The 23,147-nt window shown below is 30.9% G+C and overlaps 1 protein-coding gene across 1 annotated transcript; it reads left to right on the top strand.

The window, feature by feature from the left end:
• Window positions 1–60: 60 nt before the first annotated feature.
• LOC125067906 (neuroendocrine convertase 1-like) lies at window positions 61–22,411 on the top strand. The gene is made up of 16 exons (XM_047676802.1): window positions 61–146; window positions 2,875–3,073; window positions 12,712–12,813; window positions 15,367–15,561; window positions 15,715–15,861; window positions 17,319–17,420; window positions 17,702–17,819; window positions 19,241–19,359; window positions 19,626–19,705; window positions 19,966–20,098; window positions 20,238–20,338; window positions 20,541–20,633; window positions 20,712–20,834; window positions 21,463–21,626; window positions 21,909–22,042; window positions 22,130–22,411. The coding sequence occupies exons 1-16, from the start codon at window positions 61–63 to the stop codon at window positions 22,409–22,411; spliced, it is 2,178 nt and encodes a 725-aa protein (XP_047532758.1).
• Window positions 22,412–23,147: the final 736 nt, after the last annotated feature.

The raw sequence follows: 23,147 nt of genomic DNA, 5'->3' as shown, positions 1-23,147 counted from the left end.
TCAGTAGGTATCGTAAATTTTAATATGGAAACGTACCTTATCAGAGATTTTTTATTCCTTATGGCAGTACCCATCGGTGGCCAGTCCCAGCCTGGATTGGTCGCTTCTATAAAATGTCGTCACGTCGAAAGCAGGAACGCTACCAAGTCCGGGCTAAGTATCGCCATCTCGTGATGTCAATACCAGCCTATTAAAAGGAAAGCCCAGAAAGGAATATATCTCTCAAGGGGGAAGCAATAGCCAGTAGCCATGTCCAAACTGGCTACTGGCTATTGCTTCCCCCTTGATTTCAATTGCTTCTGTCCATCTATGTGCCAACTTTCGAAGCTTCCTTCCTACAAGCTTTCTTGCGAAATTATGCAACTGGATCATCAGCCTTTTGGCAGATCGGAGTATCAAGGTCGTTGTCGACGTTGCATGCTCTGATTTAAAATTCGTCTACGCTGTTTCAATGATATCGATGACTTGATGCAAATCAGCAACATTCACTGCTATGCAGACGATAATACGGTAGCGTACTCTTTATATACCGGCCGTGCTAATATTTTAATAATGGATCAAAATATACATAATAGCATTCATATTTTAAACATTCATTTATCAATAATTTTAAAATTGCAAATATATTATCCCTATATAGTAAATACCCTACATAATTGTCACGTTTTTAAGATTATTATTGTAATTGTTATAATTTTAAGTATGAAACGTTTTAGAAGTATATGTAAATTAAAAAACAAAAAAAGAACGAACATTTGTTAAGTTATTATAATCAAATTAGTATAACACTAATATTATATCTAAAGTACTGCCATCTAGGCTTAGGTTTGATTACTAGAACTTTAAAGCTAAATAATCCTTATAGTCGTTGATAGATGGCGGTTAAAGCAAAAATATTTACACAACTATTTTGTTTAATAAGTACGTATCCTTTTTATTATGCAAAAGCTAAAGCCACGCCTAACGTGCCGTTAGCTTGAGGGCATGTGTTTGGACGTTGGAGGCCGGCAACGCACTTAAGCTAGTTGCAGATGTATATTGGCGCTGGTAGTCACTTTCCTCTTCGTTTGCTACATATATCGTTTGTCTCCTATCAAAACATGGCATCCTAGTAAAATACCACACCTCTATTACTTCACCAAGGAAGGCCATGCAATAAAGTGTCACCCAACGGACAATACTGTTCCATCAGTCATTCACCATATTCGGAAAGCATTCGTAAGATAACCTACCAACCATGTCTAGGATTAATCACGAGTAGATGACCCACCCGCCAATTTGCACCCCAAGATTCTCTTATTTAATTCTTACTGCTTTCACGAGGATGTAAACACTGCCAATTCCCTGACTTTAAACTGGTTCTAAGAATGCATGCACAGAAAAATCCAATAACTTAATAATAAGGGCACGAACCGGGCTTGAACCTAGGACTTCTGGATCTGAGGGATTAATCAACGTGAACAGTTAAGAAATTTCGATATAGTTTTGTGTTCTAACTATTAAGCATAGGTCTATAATTTCCTTTGCATTATTTAACGGCTGAACAATTTTTGATAAAATTTAGTATGTCAGGGTCTTAGACACAAAACGGACTTTTTATTACAAGTCACGACGCTGTTAAAAAAGTCTGTTAGACCTTCTTTTGAAGACAAGGTTTAGAGTTTATTCCATCGTGCTGCCCCAATGCGGTTTGGTAGGACACATGTAGCACAATTAAATCCGACGTTTACTGGTAACATTGCATTATTTTCAAGTACAAGTTCATGGTAAATATAAATTAATCGTGATAATTCAATTAAGCGGTGCTTGTACTTGAATTACCCTTGCATAGGTTTGAACCTTTGGAATGTTTTGTTAAGATACAAGGACATTTTTAAATATAATCTCTATAGTAGTTTTTGTTATAGAGAATACATTTAATTATGTATTACAGTGTCTATTGTCATCAGAAACTATAACAAACACATGTATAGGAGCTTCAGTTCAATCGGAACTGTTTTAAACTCACTCGTACTAAAAGGTGATGTTAAACAAAAGCTTTTAAAAGCAAATTTGTTTACAGTGATGGTAAGTAGTAGTAATATAATAATATAATATAATTTACGAATATTTATTTATTTATATATTAGGTAAATACCTAATTGTTTTTACGTGATGGTGGGTTTTGTCTGAGTTAGTACAACTCACTCAGCACACATTCTACCGCCGACAATACTTAGTATTCTTCGTTCTTCCGGTCTGAAGGGATATAACATATTAGTTCCCAAGGTAGGTTTGGCGCATTGACGTTGGAAGGATGGCATGGGATACTGTGCCAATTTCAATAGGGAATAGAGACGTTCCATCAGGTGGCCTAAAAAAATATAGAGACATTGGAACTATATAAAACTTGGCTTCAGTCTTGAACTGCTATTGCTGTTATTGTTAAATCTTATATTCTAAACAATTACAGATTGTGGTTTTTATGTTTTACATATCAGATATTGCTGGTGTCTCTTTCTATTATTTTAAAAATCAAAATTTTAGGATTAGATGTACACAAAAACATTTGTCATGCTAATTTTCATTCATTAAAGTAGCATTAATGTCTTCTTTCATATTGCGTACGATGTATAAAGTAAATTTAAAAAAAAATAAGTATATTTTATTAAATAAGTCGTTAAGTAAATAATGAAGATTAATGATCTGATAATATATTAAGCTTTATAGTATTTGTTGTTAACGAAAACGTCCATTCATACGCTTCACTTGACCGCGTCGCATCGCGTCCATTGTTAAAAATCGCGCTCTGGAAAAAACTATAGTAGACGATTTTTTTTATAATTATTTGTTAAGTTTAAATGATAAAAAATCAATAATGTTAATTTTACGTAGTACATATTTATTTTCATTCATACTTCCCTTAATCGTTTCGTCTTCGAATTCCAAATCTTCGTTACCAGGATATCATAGCTTGCACGATGGCAAAGAAACTTCTACGAACTTTGTCAATGAATGGACGGTGGAAGTGGAAGGTGGTGAAGAGGTTGCTCAGCTGGTGGCCATGGAGTTAGGATACGAATATGATGGACCGGTGAGTGTTTGTGTTGTTGAATGTTGTAGTGACTGCTTGTAAATATGTAAGTGCTTATAAATGTGAATAGTTTTACCAATGTTCGTATTTTGCCAAAATACGATTAATTGTTGGAGGTCTGTATGTTTGCCTCAAAATGTATTGTAAAAAGTTCGGATGTTCCGTTGTTAGGTTAATAAACGAAAACGATCATTTACGTGTAGACAAAATATAACATAATTCTTTGTGGAAACACATAAGTAAATTTTACACATATAATCACAAGGTATAAAATGATTAATAATTATATATGTATTTTTTTTATGAATATGTTGGCATCAAAAATTGTATATTTTCTAGTTAAAATCGTATCATTCGAATGCACGAACGCCGTTTCATATTTTGATGGGTAAAAAAATGAGCGATCTTTGACCAAACGTGTTGTATTTAGTAAGTTATAATTGTTTTTTATTTTTTTTATTAAAATACCTTCAAGCTATAAATCTATCATATATTCAACAACATCTTACATGTTACCTTATAGTACTATAAATAGTAACATTATATATACTTTATAGTTCCAATGAAATCATTACTTATCATTTTAATTTTTTTGAGGGTTTCTATTTTTTTATAATTTTGAAATTAATGGAATGGGGGGATAAAACTTATAAATTTTATTTAATTTATTAATAAACTCGAATCAAACAAAAATAAACAAATATTCGCCAAATTTCTTTGTTTACAAAAACATGAAATTCACACATCTTACGAATAGTCTAAATTTAATGCAAGTAAAACTACAAGGCCGGCTACTTATATAATTATATTATAAACTTCTGGTATAACTTTTTTAATTCTTCTCAGGTTCGAAGTATTTATTTCCGAACCGTTAAAAAATTTTAAAAATAATTAAACAAGCGCTTTTATAAATATTACATAAAGTTTATGAATTTAAATTTGTGACATGTGCCTCTGTAATTATTATGGCAGGTTCCTATAATTAACAAATCATTATTGTATCCTAGGTCCTTAAGAGATGAACAGTATAAAGGTCAAATAATATATAAAAATATGTATAAAATAGCCACGTATAAAGTAAGCTTAACGAGGATGGAGCTCATGGGCACAGCTATGTGTGTATAAATTCGTACGATGTGACCATTAATTTTTAAATTTTAGGTTTCATCTGCTTGGCTTAATAATAATGAACGGTTTGGCCTACGAAACGAACGAACGAACGAAGCTTATTCAAAATTCTTCATCCAAATGAAAGCAATTGAGGCTAGGCAGGATGATGGTATCACCATATATCACCACATCAGAGCTTTATGTTGGCCTAAGCAATAAAAAAAATGTTTCAAATACAATGAAGTATAGCTTACGTATTTCCGATATCAGAACGTGCACTAGGTCATATTAATGGTCTTATAGGATCAGTACTAGCATTGTGTTAATATTATTAAATTTTGAATTGTAAATAGTCAACCACTAATACCAATTAATTATTTTCAAATAAAAAATAACTCGTTTTATTATTTGCGTGATTTTTTTGGCTTTCGGATTGTTGAGTATATTTATCCTATAATTATCCATAAAGTTTTTACTTATTTTTCTACTAATTACTACAAAATAATCTAAAATTAATAACTTAAATATAGTAATTAATTTACACACGTTTCTAAACGTCTTATATACATAGAATATTCTGGATGTATAAATTAATTAGACAATGTTAATATCTCGGAAGTTACCTCCTCAAGCAGCAAAGCTACAGCGTTTACGAAGTGGAATTATTTAAAACAATATTAATTAACATTACAATTTATGAATTATAAGTATTTTGTAATTTATATTAAAAGTATTATATATATCTGTATTTACCAAACATAAATTAACGGAAAATCCGTTCAGTATTTTTTGCACGTCTGTTTGTCGATCTTTTGACTAGTTAAAAGTACAAAAAAAGATTGTTTTGATGCATTCATTTATTTAAGTTTTCAATAATAATTATGATTGAATATTGACTACTGAGAAAACTTTCATGTCGAACCTACCCTGAACACAACATTCGGTGCTTTCTTTGGTATGTAAAACTAAAAAATAATTAAAGAAGAAAAAGTTATGAAAGAAAATTTGTTATGAAACATACAAACGATCTTACTATTATGGAAAAAATAATCAAATGAACAAATCTTCTTTTATAAGTGTTATCAAATACATTTTAATACCTTCATAAATTTCATTTAAACAAAACTAAAAGTTCAATGATATCTGTAGAACGATTCTGTAAGAATTCACTTCGTATCTCATTTGCCAAATATTGACAAACGACTTACGGTGATACTTCATTTTCATACGTATATCCTTTAAATTTTATGTTTATAGTCAATGTCGCATATCGTGTTCTGAAACTTAACGCTCTTGTTTTGAGATGAGTTTCGAGTTTCTTCTTACAGAATAGCGATACTGAACCTTTCATCTAGGTTGGCTTGTTTTTCACCTGTTTCATAGTAATGCAATTGAAATTTATAAGAACTTTTCGGATAACAACAAATAATTTACTGGAATGGAAATTTTGGAGAAGATTCGTTACACTAGTTCCAAAAGACGCGCCCTGGATGCTTACCCTTATGCCTCTTAATCCTCCAATCACAGTTGTAATTGGACGCCGAACCTTTCTTAATTCAAGTAATTTAATTTTCTTTATAAATATTTTAAACTTAAGTGGATGACTAATTGAAAACAGATATTTGTGTTTATTTTAGAATTATGTAAATCAGAAGGCTGACAATACTTATTCAAACTAAGCTAGGCTAGACAAGGGTTTATTTTGTTTTTATGAAATAAGTAGGCGGACGGACTAATGGGCCACCTGATGGTAAGTGGTCACCATCGCCCATAGACAGTGGTGCTGCAAAAAATATTAATCATTCCTTAAATCACCAATGCGCCACCAATTTTGGGAACTAAGATGTAATGTCCTTTGTGCTTGTAGTCACTCACCCTTCAAACCGGAGTACAACAATACTAAGTATTGCCGCTTGGCGGAGAATATGTGATCAGTGGTAGGTACCCGGATGAGATTGCACAAAGCCTTACCACTAAGTAAATACGCTTGGCTTGAAACTTTGGCTTTTGGAGAGAAACCTCAGTGTAGCCGTGGGACATTTCAATGTGTAGCTTAATGTAAGTATAGTAGGCTATTTTATATTTTTGAGCTTTTAAATAGAATTACAAAGTTTGTTTTTATCTTAAATTTATTTATTTATATCTTGATTACTATTGAACCATATTACTTGGTGTTAGAGCTTTGTTCAAACCCATTTGGGTAGGTACCATCCACTCATCAGATATTCTACCGCCAGACAGCAATATGCTGTATTGTTGTGGTTTGAAGTGTGAATAAACCAGTGTAACTGCTGGCTGAAGAGACATAACATCTTATCTCCCAAGGTAGGTAGCGGATTGGTCTCATGATAGGAATAGTTAATATATTTCCCATCGCTAGGTTTGTCCGTACGTCTACGTATAAAATACTAAAAAAATATATAACGAGTTTATCAGAAAGGGAAAGTGGCAGAATATTATCAGCCACTACAGATGATAAATAAACCACGCAGGGTTCAAAAATATGTCGAGATAAATTAAATCAAAGTGATGACGCCGATGATACTTCGAGTGGATGTCGAGTGCCTGATATTGGTACCCTTATCAACATTATCTAAATAAACATAAGCTGGATTTTGTCATGAATTAATTGACTGCCTCATTGGTCCAGTGACTAGCATTTAAGGGCGATTGAGATGCTCGATTCAAACCCCGGGTCGGCTAATAAATTTATTGGGTTTATTTTGAGTAGTTGAAAAAATCTTAGTAGCAGCCCGCTGCTTGGTTTTTCTTGTCAGTAGGTGCTTTTTGTATTATTGTTATAAGTTAAATGTAGACGAAATGTGAAAGGCAATTATTGTTCTTAATATAATGGGCCAATTTCAGTCAAATTATAAACACGCCAACTCAATATAACCTAAAGGATTATAAAACTATGAACATTTGGTATAAATACATAAATGGCAAAATATATTATAAGATGTTTAGTCGTAATGATGTCATAGCTATGGCAGGATCTGATAGATGGCGCTGTTGTCAAGTAATTACCTAACTCTATGTTGTATCAAGAAAAATAAAATTACTTATATTTTAAAAATATTGACGATTTTTTTTATCTATCTATATTAAACTTATCTATGTAGGTGGCGCTTTGGTCGACTTATTGCAATAAAATAAAATAGGCAAGCTACGTCTATGAAACAGATATGCATTGTGTTAATTTAATGCAAGTGAAACAGCGTGCTAAAACTAGTCCCTGTAGAATGTTGAATGTAGGAGTTGCAGGCTTATCCATTTGACTTTAATAAAGAAAGAAAATCTGTTCTTTTCAATGCCTTCTAAATGCCGTTTGAACGTTTGCCTTCTTTGCTACGAGTAAGTCTTCAGTATCGACAGCGATAATTGAGACAAATACTCCGTGTTAGCTAAACCATTTGTCTCAATTCGATCTGCCAATCACGGATGACCTTATTTGTATGCAAATGAGCTTAAAACGATTACAATGTGTAATTACGCACTTTTATTATTGTAAATAAGCGAAAAACATCATCAGTTAGAAATTTAAATATTTTAAAAAACCAATATGTTTTAATGAAGAACGAGTAACATTTATTAATATTTATAAAGATCATATGTCAATTCATAGGAAATAAATTTAAATATATATAAATTTTCTTATTATACTTAAATATTTATCAGTTGTGTAGTGTGGTTTCACTGATTTAAAGCGTTAACGATGGCTGTGTTGTTTGCCCAAACTAAACCACTCAAGGGAGAATGTGAGTGCGGGGGGTGGCTAAACCGCAAACCACATGTGCCCGACTGATTTTTTATCTGCTATCATTGTACCAGGATTTCATGACGTTTGTGGAGTTGTTTTAATGTCGTTTTTGCATTTAGTATTACTTATTTATAAATTGACGTCATCCGTGAGTAATCGTTTGATTGAAATTAAAGTTAGATAATATATTTGACTTAAGTAAGTAATGTATAAATTATAACTAGTACAAGTAAATTGTTTTGAATGTAGTGTATATCTTTCAAATTATTATTATCCTAATAAGAGGTTGTATAGTATATATGCATTTGATGCAATAAAATAAATAAAAATAATACTTCAAGTTAAATCACATAAAAGTCACATACATAAACTATAAACTCTTAAAAGAGACACGTATCTATCTGGACGTCTCCGCCCACGTAGCGTCTTGAAAAAAAAGCTCTTAACGCTTAATTAGATTTACGTCATAGAGTTCAACGCACAACCGCCAACCTAGATTTTCATTAAACGTTTTGTAATGAATTATTAATACTTTATTAATTTAGATTGTATTGTTTATCTATTTATAAGAAAAGAAATGTAAATTTTTAATTTTCGTTTCAATGGATATTTTTTTAATTAAATTCTATGTTACATATATAGCAAAAATTTAAATTTGAGGATCTTATCATTTAAATAACTAATTCTTTAAACATATTTTAAAGAATAAGGACCACTTTTGTGACCTAGTTTCAATTCTCCCAACTAGATGGCGTTAAGCGTTGGTTGGTGTCAATCGTTGTGACGTAACTAGAGAAACTCTATTTTCACGAAAACTGAATTTCAGGCGGCGCTAACCGTAGATTCAGCGTCGCTTGTACTAGGTTAGCATGACAAAATAAGAGATTGTTTTCAGCGTTACAGCGAATAGAACTATTTATGAATGAGGCGTGGCCTAAAGTCTATTTTCGTGGATGCTCCTTGTTACTTTCGGGTTGGACGTCTTTATAAAAAATGTTTTTTGTTTATCCCGTGATGAGTGAGCAATGAAACGTATTTCCGTAGAAGTAAATTGATTTGGAATGCATCAACCATGTTTTGTTTAACTGCAGTTTATTATAATTAATTTATGTAAAAATCAAGGTTCTAACTGGGTTTCTAACACAGAAATAATGACTATTTTTTATAATCACATTATGTTATTTATTTTATGTTTTTATTTAATAAATATAAATCTTTTTATACCGATAAACCTATTTAAAAATATATAATTAAAAAAAACATATAATTTCGTAAACACAAATTTCATAAGCATGAATTTTTATGAATGAAAAATATCGATACCATAAAATAAAACATTTCTCACAAAATAAAACTCGTTTCTAAAGTAAGAAGCAAACATCACTTACTGTGTTTTACTAGGTCAACAGAAATCGAGAAATGGTTTACGTATTTTAAAGAAAAATTTCACTTTGTAATAGGCCATCATGAACGCCGATGAACGTTTATTAGCGTTCTGTAAAATATCTCAACTCGATTTTGAAAAATGGCCCATAATACACCGGCACGACGATTTGCGTTACGAAAGAACATACTCTAACTTTAACAAATTACACATTATTATTATTATTCTCACTTTACTTTTAAATTCAAATTTAGATTTTCCTGATTTTTATTTTTAACATTTCGTAATAAGAATAATGCATTTAGCTTTTAAACTTGACTTTCATGAATTAATTGTTTTGGACCCGATTTTATTTCAAATTCAGACCAATACATATTTACATGCGTAATATTCTGGTGCAAAAAGCTTCACTTCTGTTTCGTATAAGGGCAGTGCCCTACTACTAACTCTATTTTTGATGCCTAAATTTAATTTCGAATTTATTGATAAATATTTGTATTAAACGTTTGACCTGAAACTGAATAAATAAACTTTGTTAGAAATAAAATCCATAGAGAACAACATCTGTAATTCTTATATAATTGTCACTAATTTTGTTTTATCCATGAAGTTTCACTTTGTTTATAATTTTATACTCACAGTGTAGCAGCGTGCTCAAATAAACTGGGGCATAATGTATACATGTATATTTATATCAAACGTTTTTGAACGGGTACCTACTTAAGGTTAAAACACTTTTTGCAGAATATATAATAATTGTTTGGATTGATCTCGGCCATTGATTGCTACCTCGATGTCCGCCAATCCACAACAGTGCGATTTTTAAATCATTTTCTGCCTCACACAATTCTGTGGAACCGACTCTCGCCGGTTCAGAACCGATAGAATAAAATTGACTATTTTTTAAAGGCTGGGCAAGCAATTGAATTATTCCAATTCCTTAAATTGATTGAATTTTTTAAGGGTCAGCAACGAAGCTGAAAGACCCCTGGCGTTGCAGGTTTTTATCCAAAGACAAAATTCTTAATCAGTGGATAAGCACTAATTTAGCATATAAACAATCCTTATATATTATCCATGGATTTTAAAAAATAACGTTATTTTAGTAAAAAATAACTAACACGGATTTGCTCAAAGGTTAAGATAAAAACGTTAAAAATGACCGATATTAAAACTAATACAAACTATTTAGCTGTTTACGTTGAAGTTTTTATTGTTTTCGTCATTTATTTTTCGGAAATAACACTAACATGTATTGACGGCTCGCCTGACATTTTAAAAACAATATAATATATTTAGTGATAACAAAACTATTTATTTAAAAAGATAATCTTAACAACGTTACAGTTTTTTTTTAAATAAAGTGATTGTAAAAAAAAATCTTTTAAAATAAATATGTGCTTACACACGCCTCAAGCCTTTGGGACAAATGTAAGGTATTCCAGTTGTGTTTTTAACAAACAGGCATAAAAATATAATATAATAGGTAATACATATATAATAATAGAAAATACATATTTAGATTTTTTTTTTCTAGAATGAGATGTGAATTTAATATCCGACTTTTCTAGTAACGAATCGTTTTCTTACCTCGTGTAAAACTGCACTTTTATTCATAAGCTCATTTGTTACGGTGTACTCGGTATAAGTTTATGTAAATTTTTATGATAAACGTTTCTTTCATTATGTATGAAACATCGTTTAACAAATTTCTAAAGCAAAACAACAGAAGTCATATCAAATAGTATAAAGAAAAATATACGGTATTACTTTCTGTTCATTGAAATGATTAAAATCGATTAAGGCTTCAATGAATTGCTTCTTTTTCATTGTTTATTGATATCTTCATAAGTAATAATTATATGTACATATATGATGCACATTTTACTTTATTGAATCACACTCCTTTTTTATAAATATTTTGCTACATGAATAAGCATACGTTAAAATCAATAAGATAACTAAAACAGGCATAATAACCAGTATAAACATTAACATCTCTACAGTTCTGTTTATGGTCGTAGGTAACAACCCTTGCGAACTACACATACACCAACCCCATGGTCTTATGTGTGTATGCGTGTAGCATGTGTGCGGGATACCTCTTGTGTCTCTCTGCTGTCCTAGTAGATACGTGACTGTAGAAACTCACATGGCTCCATGGACGTGACACATAGTATCCACACACGTGCGTGGCCCCATTCTGTTTACTCACATAACGTATGTGAAGGTTTTTTCATAAATGAGAAAAATGAAAATGTAATTGCGTACTAGATATTGAAATCAGTGATTTGTAAACTAATTATGAAAGAACGAAGCGTCATTTATTTTTTAATCACATAATTTAATCACATAATTCACCTATTAAAAAAAACTGGGAAGTTAAACAAATGAGTTACTTAATAATAACTATTGATAAAGTTAGGTTATTTACATCGATATCTGTTTCTTTCTAGATATCTGTTTCTTATCTGATGTGTGGACAATTTTTATGAATATCTAGTGAGATATGAAACATAAATAACCTACGCATAACGTTCCACATGTTGGCATGTGTAACTGTTGATATGCTTATACTTTATGCGTTCCTGGTACAAACGTGGGTCGGGGACATCATATGACGCCATCCATTTGAATGTGACATGTGACATAATTAGTACGTTGCGTAGTGTTGTTGTAAGTTCGAGAGTTCTTATAAATCAGCCGACTGCGGTATTATGGGTCTGATAACGATTAAATAATAATATACGATAGACTAATTCTAATTTTCAAAGAAGTTTTGCAAATAAATAACATATTTTTATTAAAAGTTTTGTGTGAAGAATAAATAGATGACACATATTACCAATAAAAATAAAATTAATTAATAACATTAGTTCTCCTTGATTTTATATACACAATGAATAATTTACTTCAAACTAAATTATTAATATTATTTTTCTGTATCAAATGAAAAATAATAAAATAAATAAAGGTAATAAAAAATTATCCAGTGCTCCGCCTACATACCATTGTTTTCTGCTTAAAATACTAGGGACTTAGTACCATATAGGAGGACATTTTGTGCAATAGGGATGAGGATTATACGATAATTCTTCCGTCACCACTCAATTGCCTTCACAATCTATTTTTTCTATCCACTGAACTTTTTAGACCTTAACGAAGGTTTATGGGCATTAAAACAACATTATTAAGAATTTTGATTAATATAAACAATTGTAAAAGTGAAACTGAAAACATACTCTATTAAAAATTGATGTGCTAAAAATAAATTAAAGGTCATCTAAATAGACGCTCGACTTAGTTTATTTATATATATTTTTAATGATAATCGCAAACACTATAGGCCACATTAATTCAAGAACGGTTAATATTTGTTTTCAGATACTTGACTTCCCTAACTTTTATGCATTTCGTCCATATGAGCGAAGCATACAGCGACGCACCCCTGTTGAGCACACATCCATACTACACAAGGATAGGAGGGTAAGCTAGTCGTGACACTTCTTAGTTCTTATAACGTCCTGGTAACTTTTAACTGCAATACACGTGGTGTGTGCGGCCTGGCCTACTTTACTTACGGATTAGATTGTATGGATAAGAGAATGAATGAGTGAGTTCTCTTGATGGAAATGCCCCTTTTCCATAATTGTATATCGTTAGCAAAAAATACATATCATATGAATGTCTTGTGGCTGTAACTGAATATTCTATTTGTAGGAAGAACTATTTTAAAAACGTGTGTAATAAAAATGTATGCAAATGATTAAAAAAAATAGTATTATAATTTAGAATATTATTTACTTTTAATATTTCGAACCAATAATAAATCGACTGTTAATTTTTTTAATCGACGTATATGACCTAATCGAAGATTTTATTATTTGCGAAAAAATAATAAGTAGGTAGGATAGGCAGGCTTTTAAAAAAAATTAATTAAGTATCTCAACACTCACTGGGAGCGTTTATTGATAATGTGCTTGCAGTATGTAAACCCGTTAAATTAAATAGTTTTCGAAAATGCCGGCAATGCATTTTATTTTATTATATTATCATTTTTTTTATCATATTGTTACTTTTATCATAATTTATTACTTTTTATATATTTTATTTCAAATATATTAGGGTTTAGATCATCTTAAAAGTTTGAAAACACTTGTATCAGAAGGAATGGCTACTGCATAATAAAAAAATCTAAATCTTATGACAATGAATGGATAAACATCAACGATCAAGTCGGCTTACTAAGAGACTGAATCAAAGCACCCCACCATAATATAATGAGATCTGGATAGTTACAGAGCAGGCTTACAGGTAGTGAATATTTTCGATTTTCTACATTAACTTTCAATTTTACAATACATAAGAATTATCAACCATTTTATAAATTTGTTAGCGTTTATCATTTTTTTTCTCAAATTAAATATATTAATTCTTGTGGTAGCCTTATATTTAATTTATTGATGTAATGTGATAATTAAATTGTGCTTATAAGAGAATAGGTACTTTTATAAAATGAAGTAAAAAAACACTACAAATTTCGCATCTTAGTGGTTGCTCTGAACGCTTTATTTTATGAAATTGTATACATATACTACTGGATCTCACGTATTTGAGATTTTTTTTTATTTTTTATTTCAATTAATAGATTAATTACCAAGCACAAGAAGATCTTTAATAAAAAAATCAAAAGACCAAAGAATAAGCCCACAATGATCAGCGATCGATCTACGTGCAAGATCTTATCTAAGTGATATTTTACATTTAATTTCTAATGTGAGGGTAAACTTTTTATCGGCCAGTCAACTGATTAGCAGGTAACCAGGTGCAAGTAATCGATTACTTAATATTTCAACATCAATCTTAGCCCTATTAGAATGGGCTAGCAAGGACAAGAAACAAGATTTTGTTAGAGCGTGTAAAACACAACCCATTTTGAACAAAACCAGACCAATTAAGAAAGCTATATTTCACACCTACATAACCCAAAGCAAAAACACATAAAATGGTATCTTAAGCCACAAGAATTAATACAAAGAGAATTGTGGTAAGCCGAATGCATACAGATTGCATGATTGCATTCGTAAAATTATTAACAGCAAAGATGTGATCTTTAATGAAAAAAAAAGTGATAATTTCTTATCTATGACGGTACCACAGATTAAAGCAATTAAAGCACATTCTTATAGTTGTTTTGATTCATGGGAAACCAGGAAAAAGCAACCAAAGCACACGAGTGATATTTAACCATTTAAATGCTGTATGATAAATATATTGAATAAGGCTATAAAAGATTATCCTACTACCAGTAATAGTCTAGAAAGGAAAGTCGTAAGATATCTTCAAAATATCTGTCTGGCTATTCTGAGCGCAGCTGAAGAATTGAGCCATGATAATTTATAACGATAAAATGTAAACGATATAATAATATACAATGAAATATTTTTAACATGTACCTAATAGTATAATAATCATATATATACCATAATAATTTACCAAACAATAAAAATAACGTAATAAGTTTAGTACAGCCCCATCCATCCATTGCATTTCTACTTGAGATACTTTATTATAAGCAAACTGTATAAAACTTCAATAAAATGCGGAGTTCATTTATTTTTATTTATTAATAATTATATAGAATCTTTATGCATTAGGTTCAAATAATATTTGATAGAAATAATCAATTAATCAAAATATACTTTATTCTAAGCTTTTTCAAGCACCTTTAAATCGTAATTTACAGAACTGAGTTAAATATACTACAGCTATCACCGGTTTGTAATCGGAATGTAGATTGTAGAAGAAAGTCAGCAGTAACACTCCCCTCAAGTTTTAAAATACCAACACACATAAATTATCTTCTAAATTTACCGCGTTCAAATTAGTACAAGATGGGATGTCAATTTCTGCTTGAGATGAATTACACTATGATTTAAATTTGTAATGTGATGTAAATATATTAAAGGTCAATTAAAAAAAATACTTTTAAATTATTCTGATTACGATCATAAGTAAATAAGTTCAATTTCAATACAGATTCGATGGGCTGAGCAGCTTTATATAAAGAGTCGGTTTAAGCGTTATCCACTACCCGACCCGGAAAAGAAGTTACATCGGGTAAAAAGAATAGATGAAGGTACTAGGTACTCAGAACTTGATGCAGGTGACCGTGATCTGCGTCGACACAATCGCATTTTCAACGACGAATTGTGGAGCTACGAATGGTATTTGGTATGAACATTTTGTCTATAACAACTATATAAGTAAATTTGAAAGATATAAAGAGCATACAAGCTAAAATAATGTAGTGTTCGAATTTAATTTTATAATAATATTTATCATTATTTCTTTATACACGTTTATTTTTTCATTTTGTTATAATAGCAAGACACACGAAATGATCCAAGCCTACCTCGACTGGATTTGAATGTTTTACCTGTTTACGCAATGGGATATAACGGACAAGGCGTGCGTGTCTCTATACTTGATGACGGAGTAGAGCACAATCATACCGATTTACGCGATAACTACGTAAGTTTCATGCTGTCCTAGTGTTTCCAATAAAGATGGTGGAAGTTTCCGTTGTAAAAAGACGTAACATTAAACTAACTAGATTTTCCATTTATTCCCCTCATCACGAGTACATATAAGATATAATAATATTCACCTTTAAAAATAAACGAGTGAACGTTTTATCTTATAAAACAAATAAAAAAAAATCTATTAATGCTAAATTATTTAATTTAATTATGGTGTAGGTAGGATATTTTTAGTAAAAAGATGTTATAAAAACATTACGTACGACTTTCTTACCAGATCATACAACAAACCAGTGTCTCCTAATCTTACTGCCTTTATATATCTTCTTCGATTTATGCTGTCCTAGTGCTCTTTGAGAAGTTGATCCGTGAGTTAAAAAGCAACAAAAATCCATAAACTAACCAACCAACTCTAACTCTTCATTGCTTGTGTGGTTTGAATTAATTTAACGAAAAAAAGATCTAATCCTAATCAAAATGAAAAATAATTTAAATAGGTAATTTCAAGATTATTTTGTTTTTTTTTTTTATATCTATCTTGCTTAGGCTTCTTTATATATTTAATTTGCTGATTCCCTTAATAATTATGAAATATTCAATATAACTTGTATGTCGTGTTACATATTAACTTTTACGTTGTGTGTAAGATATTAAGATTTTGAGATAGACAATAATATTGTTAATAGTCCGGGAGGTAGAGTTAAAAGTTCTAAGTTCTAAGAACTTCATGCTGTTTGACAATTATTTAAAAAAAGGTACAATCGGATAAGCTTCGGTATCAACTCTTACAGTAGCTGTGGGTCAACAAAAACTGTAAAATGTAACCAAAATTAAATTAAATACATATATCGATGAAAAATGCTTTTTTTTAAAGCTTCAAGTCTAAAAACGATTGGCAATTATTGGAACGGACTGTTGTAAAAATGTATTTTATCACAGAATATGCGCTACGTATAGTCGGAGGGCATATGGGGCGATATGCCGTTAGCTATCAAGGTTTCGAGTTGGTCTTACCCCCTAATTGTTCCATTAGATGTTTCACATAAAAAAACTTGTTACCTCATATCCAATACTTATATTATAATGAATGTTATTTGTATAGTCAATTATTACAAAAAATACTGTTTAGCATACCTACTTAGACTGCTGTGACATATTATTCGCCTTACTAATCTCATTTAAAATAATAATTAATAAAATTTAGAAGTATTAAAATGATCTATATCATGAAACAACACAATCTCTCAGACTAATAGGGCTACGTCATGTCGCTGTCCGTATCGCAAGAGGTATCTCTTTGGTGCGCCTAAAGTCCTGGTAACTTCGCGGCCGATACAACGATTGGACGCATTGACGCGTCGCTTGTACAAAGATTAACGAGACTAACGCCATCTGTGTAAAATAGTACGAACTTAATAAAGTAATATGAACTAATGTGTACTATTTTAGGATCCAGAGATAAGTTGGGATTCTAATGATGGAGATTCCGACCCATTTCCTAGATATGATGAAAAAAACAGCAACTCACACGGAACAAGATGTGCTGGGGAGGTTAATATTATAATTTATGTGGACAGATGAATGTAATAAAGTTATTCTATTTTTATTCAACACTCTAATAGAGTTAATAATATAAGTTGAAAAAATGCTTAATTTGACAACAACAAAACAACAAATTTAGATATTTCATAGGGAAAGTAATTGATTAATTTATATCAAGGTTTATTTAGAACAAAGGATTCCGATAACAATAAGTGCATAAAATTTAGTTAACTAGACCCATTTGTTTCTGTATAATAGAAGTTAAATTGGACATAATTTGAATTTCATAGATAGTTATGACCGCCAACAATAAGAAGTGCGGCGTGGGCGTAGCATGGGGAGCAAAAGTAGGCGGAGTTCGGATGCTCGATGGACGAATAACAGATCGCATTGAAGGTGAAGCAATAGGTGAGGACTCTATCAGAGTTATGCATGCCTGGTAGATTTGATCGCCATGTTGAGCTCAAAATGTCATATCTTTGAAGTTCGTTTGTTGGTGTGGTTGGTTTGTATGATGTCTGTTCCTTAAAATCCTTCGCAGTTCTTTACTATCCTTATCATAAAAATAAAAAAAAAACTTTCATTCATTCTTACTTTTTCTTGGAAAGTCACGTGATATTTATTAGTTATATTTTTTAATTTTATATCTGTTTACTTCTTACTGTCCGTTTCCAAAATATAAATTGGTTTACAATGAAAACCTTTAATTTTCAATTTCAAGCAATTATTAAAATAACCTGTGTACCAAGCATTTGTACGTATAACGTAAACCGTAAGGATACGCCACAAGCCAGTCGCTCACTTTTGAACGATAAATCTCCTAACATGTTGTGGTTTCCTAGTAGTAAGACTAAAATGTGACGTAACATCAAAACATCGTCGAAGCAAAAAAAAAGAAAAAAAACACGGGTGGATTTTCTAACGTTTGTGTTTTACAAACATAAGTTCCGCCTTGATTATTTGATTAACAACTAATTATGTATTTCAGTTCTCTGTCGCTGTCTGTCTGCCTGTCCATCCTTTTACGATCAATTTCACAGTATTTGTTTTATATGAACTATTATTTATGATATTTATAAATATTAATATTTATCAAAGTTACTTTTATTTATTTTTAGGCACTCCTGTATACATTTAATTAAGAAGGTTATGTTAAAATAGCGGTTTGAAAAATATAAGTAGCCCAAGGATGAAAAAAAGGGTGGGACAACTTTTTTTGATAAACTTTATTTCATTTTATAAATTTGTTTATGTAAATTGACCAATTTTATTTAAAATACGGGATTGTTGTCTGTATTGGGTCTTGCGATATTGTGTTACCCATAATATTGTATTAGAAAAACGTGTGAATTGTGGTTGGCATTAATTTATACTAATGTTATAAATGTGGAAGTCTATCACTGTCAGTCTGTCAGTAGGTCTTTCACGGCTACTCCACTTGACGGAATTTTATGAAATTTATATAAAGTAAGCTTGAACTCCTAAGGATGGACTGACGACCAACCTCTAAAACAAGAGCAAAGCCTGCGCGCAGGTGACAACTAGTATATATATAATAAAAACGAATATACAATAAAAAACTACAGAGAATTGAACAGTTTCTCGTTGGAAAATGAAAACAATCGTGTTTCCTTTTTCCCCTATGAGTTTGACGATGCTTTCGAATTAATTTTCGATAGCTTTTACTAGGAAATCATATGTAAATGATATGTTAAGAGCTATATAGTGTATTGTTAGATAAGATATTTATGTATATTGATAATAATTTATATATACATATGTATAAATAAAAAAGTATTGACTTGCATTATTTTATATATCTGTTAAAGGATATGCGTGGGACAAGGTGGATATTTACAGTGCTTCATGGGGACCGAGTGACGATGGGAAAACTGTAGAAGGCCCAGGCCGCCTTGCTATTGAGGCTTTCAAACGCGGTATAGAAAAAGTAAATAAAAAAGAATACCTTAAAAATATAAAAAAAAACACGACTGCCCTGTTTGATTAAAAATGAAAATGTGTGAAGGGATCTGAAGTTATGATGGATTAAAGAAATTCACATATATACATAAACAGTAAAAACATTACATTACTCAAATTATACTCCTTTTTGTGACAGTCGTACAAAAATAGATTATAATTTTAACTGACAGAGCTTATCTCAGTACCGTAACATAGTATCTTTTGTAGATTGATTTTTTTTTATACTCGCAGGGTCGAAAAGGTAAAGGCACTATTTTTGTGTGGGCTAATGGTAACGGCGGTGGTCATAACGATAACTGCAACTGTGACGGGTAAGCTACTATTTATTTGTTAAGATACTAAGTATCGTATAATATTAAGGGTTAAATAAAATTAAGTTGACAGTAATGTACCTACGTCTGTAGTAGATTCATTATTATCAACCTAATACCAAAGTGTTGGTAAAAATAAACACACAAATATTATCTAAAATGTACACTATCAATTAGCGTTATAAATTTGGTGTTACAAAAACTAGTATAAATTATTACATATACTAGTAAAAAGTAATAAATTTAATTTATTTTTGCAGTTACTCCTCGAGCATCTACACTATATCCATAGGAAGTGCTTCCCAGCAAGGCCTGTTTCCTTGGTATGGCGAGATTTGCTCTTCTACTCTAGCTACTGCATACTCTTCTGGTGCTTATAAAGATCAGAAAATTGTAAGTTGATCTTTAAACGCAATTGTGACGTCTGACATTTGTAATAAATACTATTTTGGCCTATTGCAATAAACGACACAATGTATCTTTGTCATATAACGAAACATATAAATGTTAAAAAAGGACGGTTATATTTTAGGCAACCACTGACACAAAAGACTCATGTACACTAGGGCACACAGGCACGTCAGCTGCAGCCCCATTGGCTGCCGGTATTATCGCTTTGGCACTACATGCAAAGTAAGTGAATTACGTCTCTTCGTTGTAAAATTAACTCTTTAATATTTATGCAGCCCTATTATTGTGATTTGTACGGTCTGTTTGTCGCAACGTTTCCCTCCCGCTAGAGGGCAAGTGGATGTACGAATAGAATATACATAATACAAACACAAACAATTATTTAATTTTAAAATCTGATATTATCATAAACTTATTATTTCAGTCCAAATTTGACTTGGCGTGATGTTCAACATCTTATTGTATGGACTTCAGAATATGTTCCACTTTCTGAAAACCCTGGTTGGCAAGTTAATGGGTAAGCACATACAACTTGCTAAAAAAACAGCCTAACGTAAACAACGATAATTTTTTTTTTTGTATTTTTATTTTACAGTGTTGGGCTACGATATGATATTCGTTTTGGTTTCGGACTTTTAAATGCTGGAGCTCTTGTCAGTGCTGCATTAAATTGGACAACAGTTCCAAGCAAAGAAATATGCCGAATTAAAGCTTCTTCGTGAGTATGATACCTTAGTGAAATCTAGATTCATTTAATGTCAAAGTAGACAAGTTCATTGCTTAATTGTTTTGGTTGGATGGTTTTATAACATGTTGCTGGTTGGTGGTGACACACACTTAAGCATAGTGTATAAAATAGTCAGTAGTAGCTGGTGCCTATATAAAAAAGTTGCAAAAAAAGATATCTTTCTTGTTTATGAGTTCCTAGTAAAAGATTCGTTAAGTTTCGTCTGGCGGAATTCGCATTTCGCAATATCGATCGCGAATTAACTAACTACAGGGCTAGTTGCACGTTTTCTGTTGATATGTGCAACTTTTAAATTTTGGATTTAGAAATAACGATTGTCACTATAAAACAAACGCGCGTGTTTTTTTTGTTAGCTTCTGCAGATGTTATTCAAGACTGTGTAAAAGGGATATCATATATAATTATTCTTTAGGGAAAAAGAGATGCATGCTTAAAATAACTGTTCGAATGTATGTTTTCTTGGTAATGGAAACGTTTTCGTCGTCTATTGAGCGAGTAAAAAGAACCACAAGCAAGAAAAACTAAACTTGTGTTTTTTTTTTATACACAGCAGTTTTGATTGCTTCTTTATTATTATTAATTCTCTTTTAATTTCAAGGTCAAAGGAAAACCAAATTCTGGTGTTATCTCCTACAGAAACTGTGGACCTAGCAATTGACGTAGCCGATTGTTTAGTCAACTATATAGAACACATCGAACTCATTATAAACATTCAATATACTCGGCGTGGTGCAGTTGAAATCTACCTAGTATCTCCACAAGGTATTTTAGTTACCTAGGACTTAAGGAAATCTAATAAGTTGTGTCGGTACTTATATTTTATAGAGTAACTTTTATACGAGTCCCTTGTATTTTATGAATGCCTGGTTATTTGAAAGAACGTGACTTCTGAGAAATGTGGCGTTGCGTTTCCGCAAAGCGCAGGCCCTGACGTTATGAGTTTTGTTAATTTTTGCTTAATTTTATTATTTGTTTTACCTTTTTTATTTTCTTATACTAATCAATTTACTATTTGAAATATAAATTATGTATTGTAATTTTAAGGTACAAAAGTTCAAATTCTTAGTCCTCGACCAAGAGACACATCAGATGCTGGCTTCGTTAACTGGCCATTGATTTCAGTATTTACTTGGGGAGAGAAGGCAAATGGTGTATGGAAAGTCATTTTTCAGGACATGGTAAATTCGACATAGCGTTTAATTACGAAGTAAATTAAGAGAAATAAAATAAAAACAGGGTTTTCAATTCATTTAATTATCTTCCAGACGAATGAATCAAATTCTGGTGAAGTCGGACCTGTCAGTTTAATAATTCACGGTACTTCGGAGATGCCCAAGCATATGGTTAATGGTTTTAGAAAGTATAATAATGAATATCAACAAGAATTTGTAGATTACCTTGACAGTGGTGAGCAATACAACGACTATGTTGCACCGTTTATACCAGAACAACATAGCACTGAAGAGGTTATTCTTATAAATGACATTGATACGCTTAATGAAATAGAAAAAGAACTATTGAGAAATCGTCATCAACGAGAGGTGTGAATAATTTATTACAACAAATATCTAGTACGAGACTAAATAACCTCCTATCAATACCTGTTAACTTAGTGGCATTTTTATTTTATTAGCTATATATTTATATGTATAATATAAAAAAACGAGCTCATCATTTCTATTTTAGTTAGTAAATAAGTACATATCATCCTACTCGGTTGTATTATAATTATTTTATTTGTTTATCTAAAAAAAGAAAGTTAAATTTAATAAATATAGATATCTAGTCATAAACTTGTATAAAGATCACATTAAACTTAGTAGCTCTTATAAAAATACTTATATTAGTATCTTAATCAATACATTTTACAAAGTCCTGAAAAAAATATAAACATATATCATTAAGATTATTAAACATTCAATTTCTAATGTTGTAAATGTTTTATTATTCTGAATTGTATTTCTTAATTATATTATTATTTATGGTGTTTATAAATTGGTTAAAATGTTCGTTTTCAATTATCATCATAATTTGAAAGTTTCAACTACAAACGCAATAATCAGATCTACCAAACTTCTCTATATAAAATAAAATTTAGTAGTTATTGAAAGCAGATTGCTATAATGAAGTCATAGCGGTAAAAAAATAAATGGGAAAAATTAAACACACAAATAATAAAATGATAAATTTATTATACTTATTTTATATACGTAACTAAATTCTAATAGTAATACATTCAACTATAAAATATTATCACAAAATAAAGGTATTTTACGAGGACGT

The sequence above is a fragment of the Vanessa atalanta genome, chromosome 12, assembly GCF_905147765.1.
Source record: "Vanessa atalanta chromosome 12, ilVanAtal1.2, whole genome shotgun sequence".
Classification (NCBI taxonomy): domain Eukaryota; kingdom Metazoa; phylum Arthropoda; class Insecta; order Lepidoptera; family Nymphalidae; genus Vanessa; species Vanessa atalanta.
The sequence above is the reverse complement of the archived record's forward strand: the minus strand, read 5'-3'. Positions and strand labels throughout refer to the sequence as shown.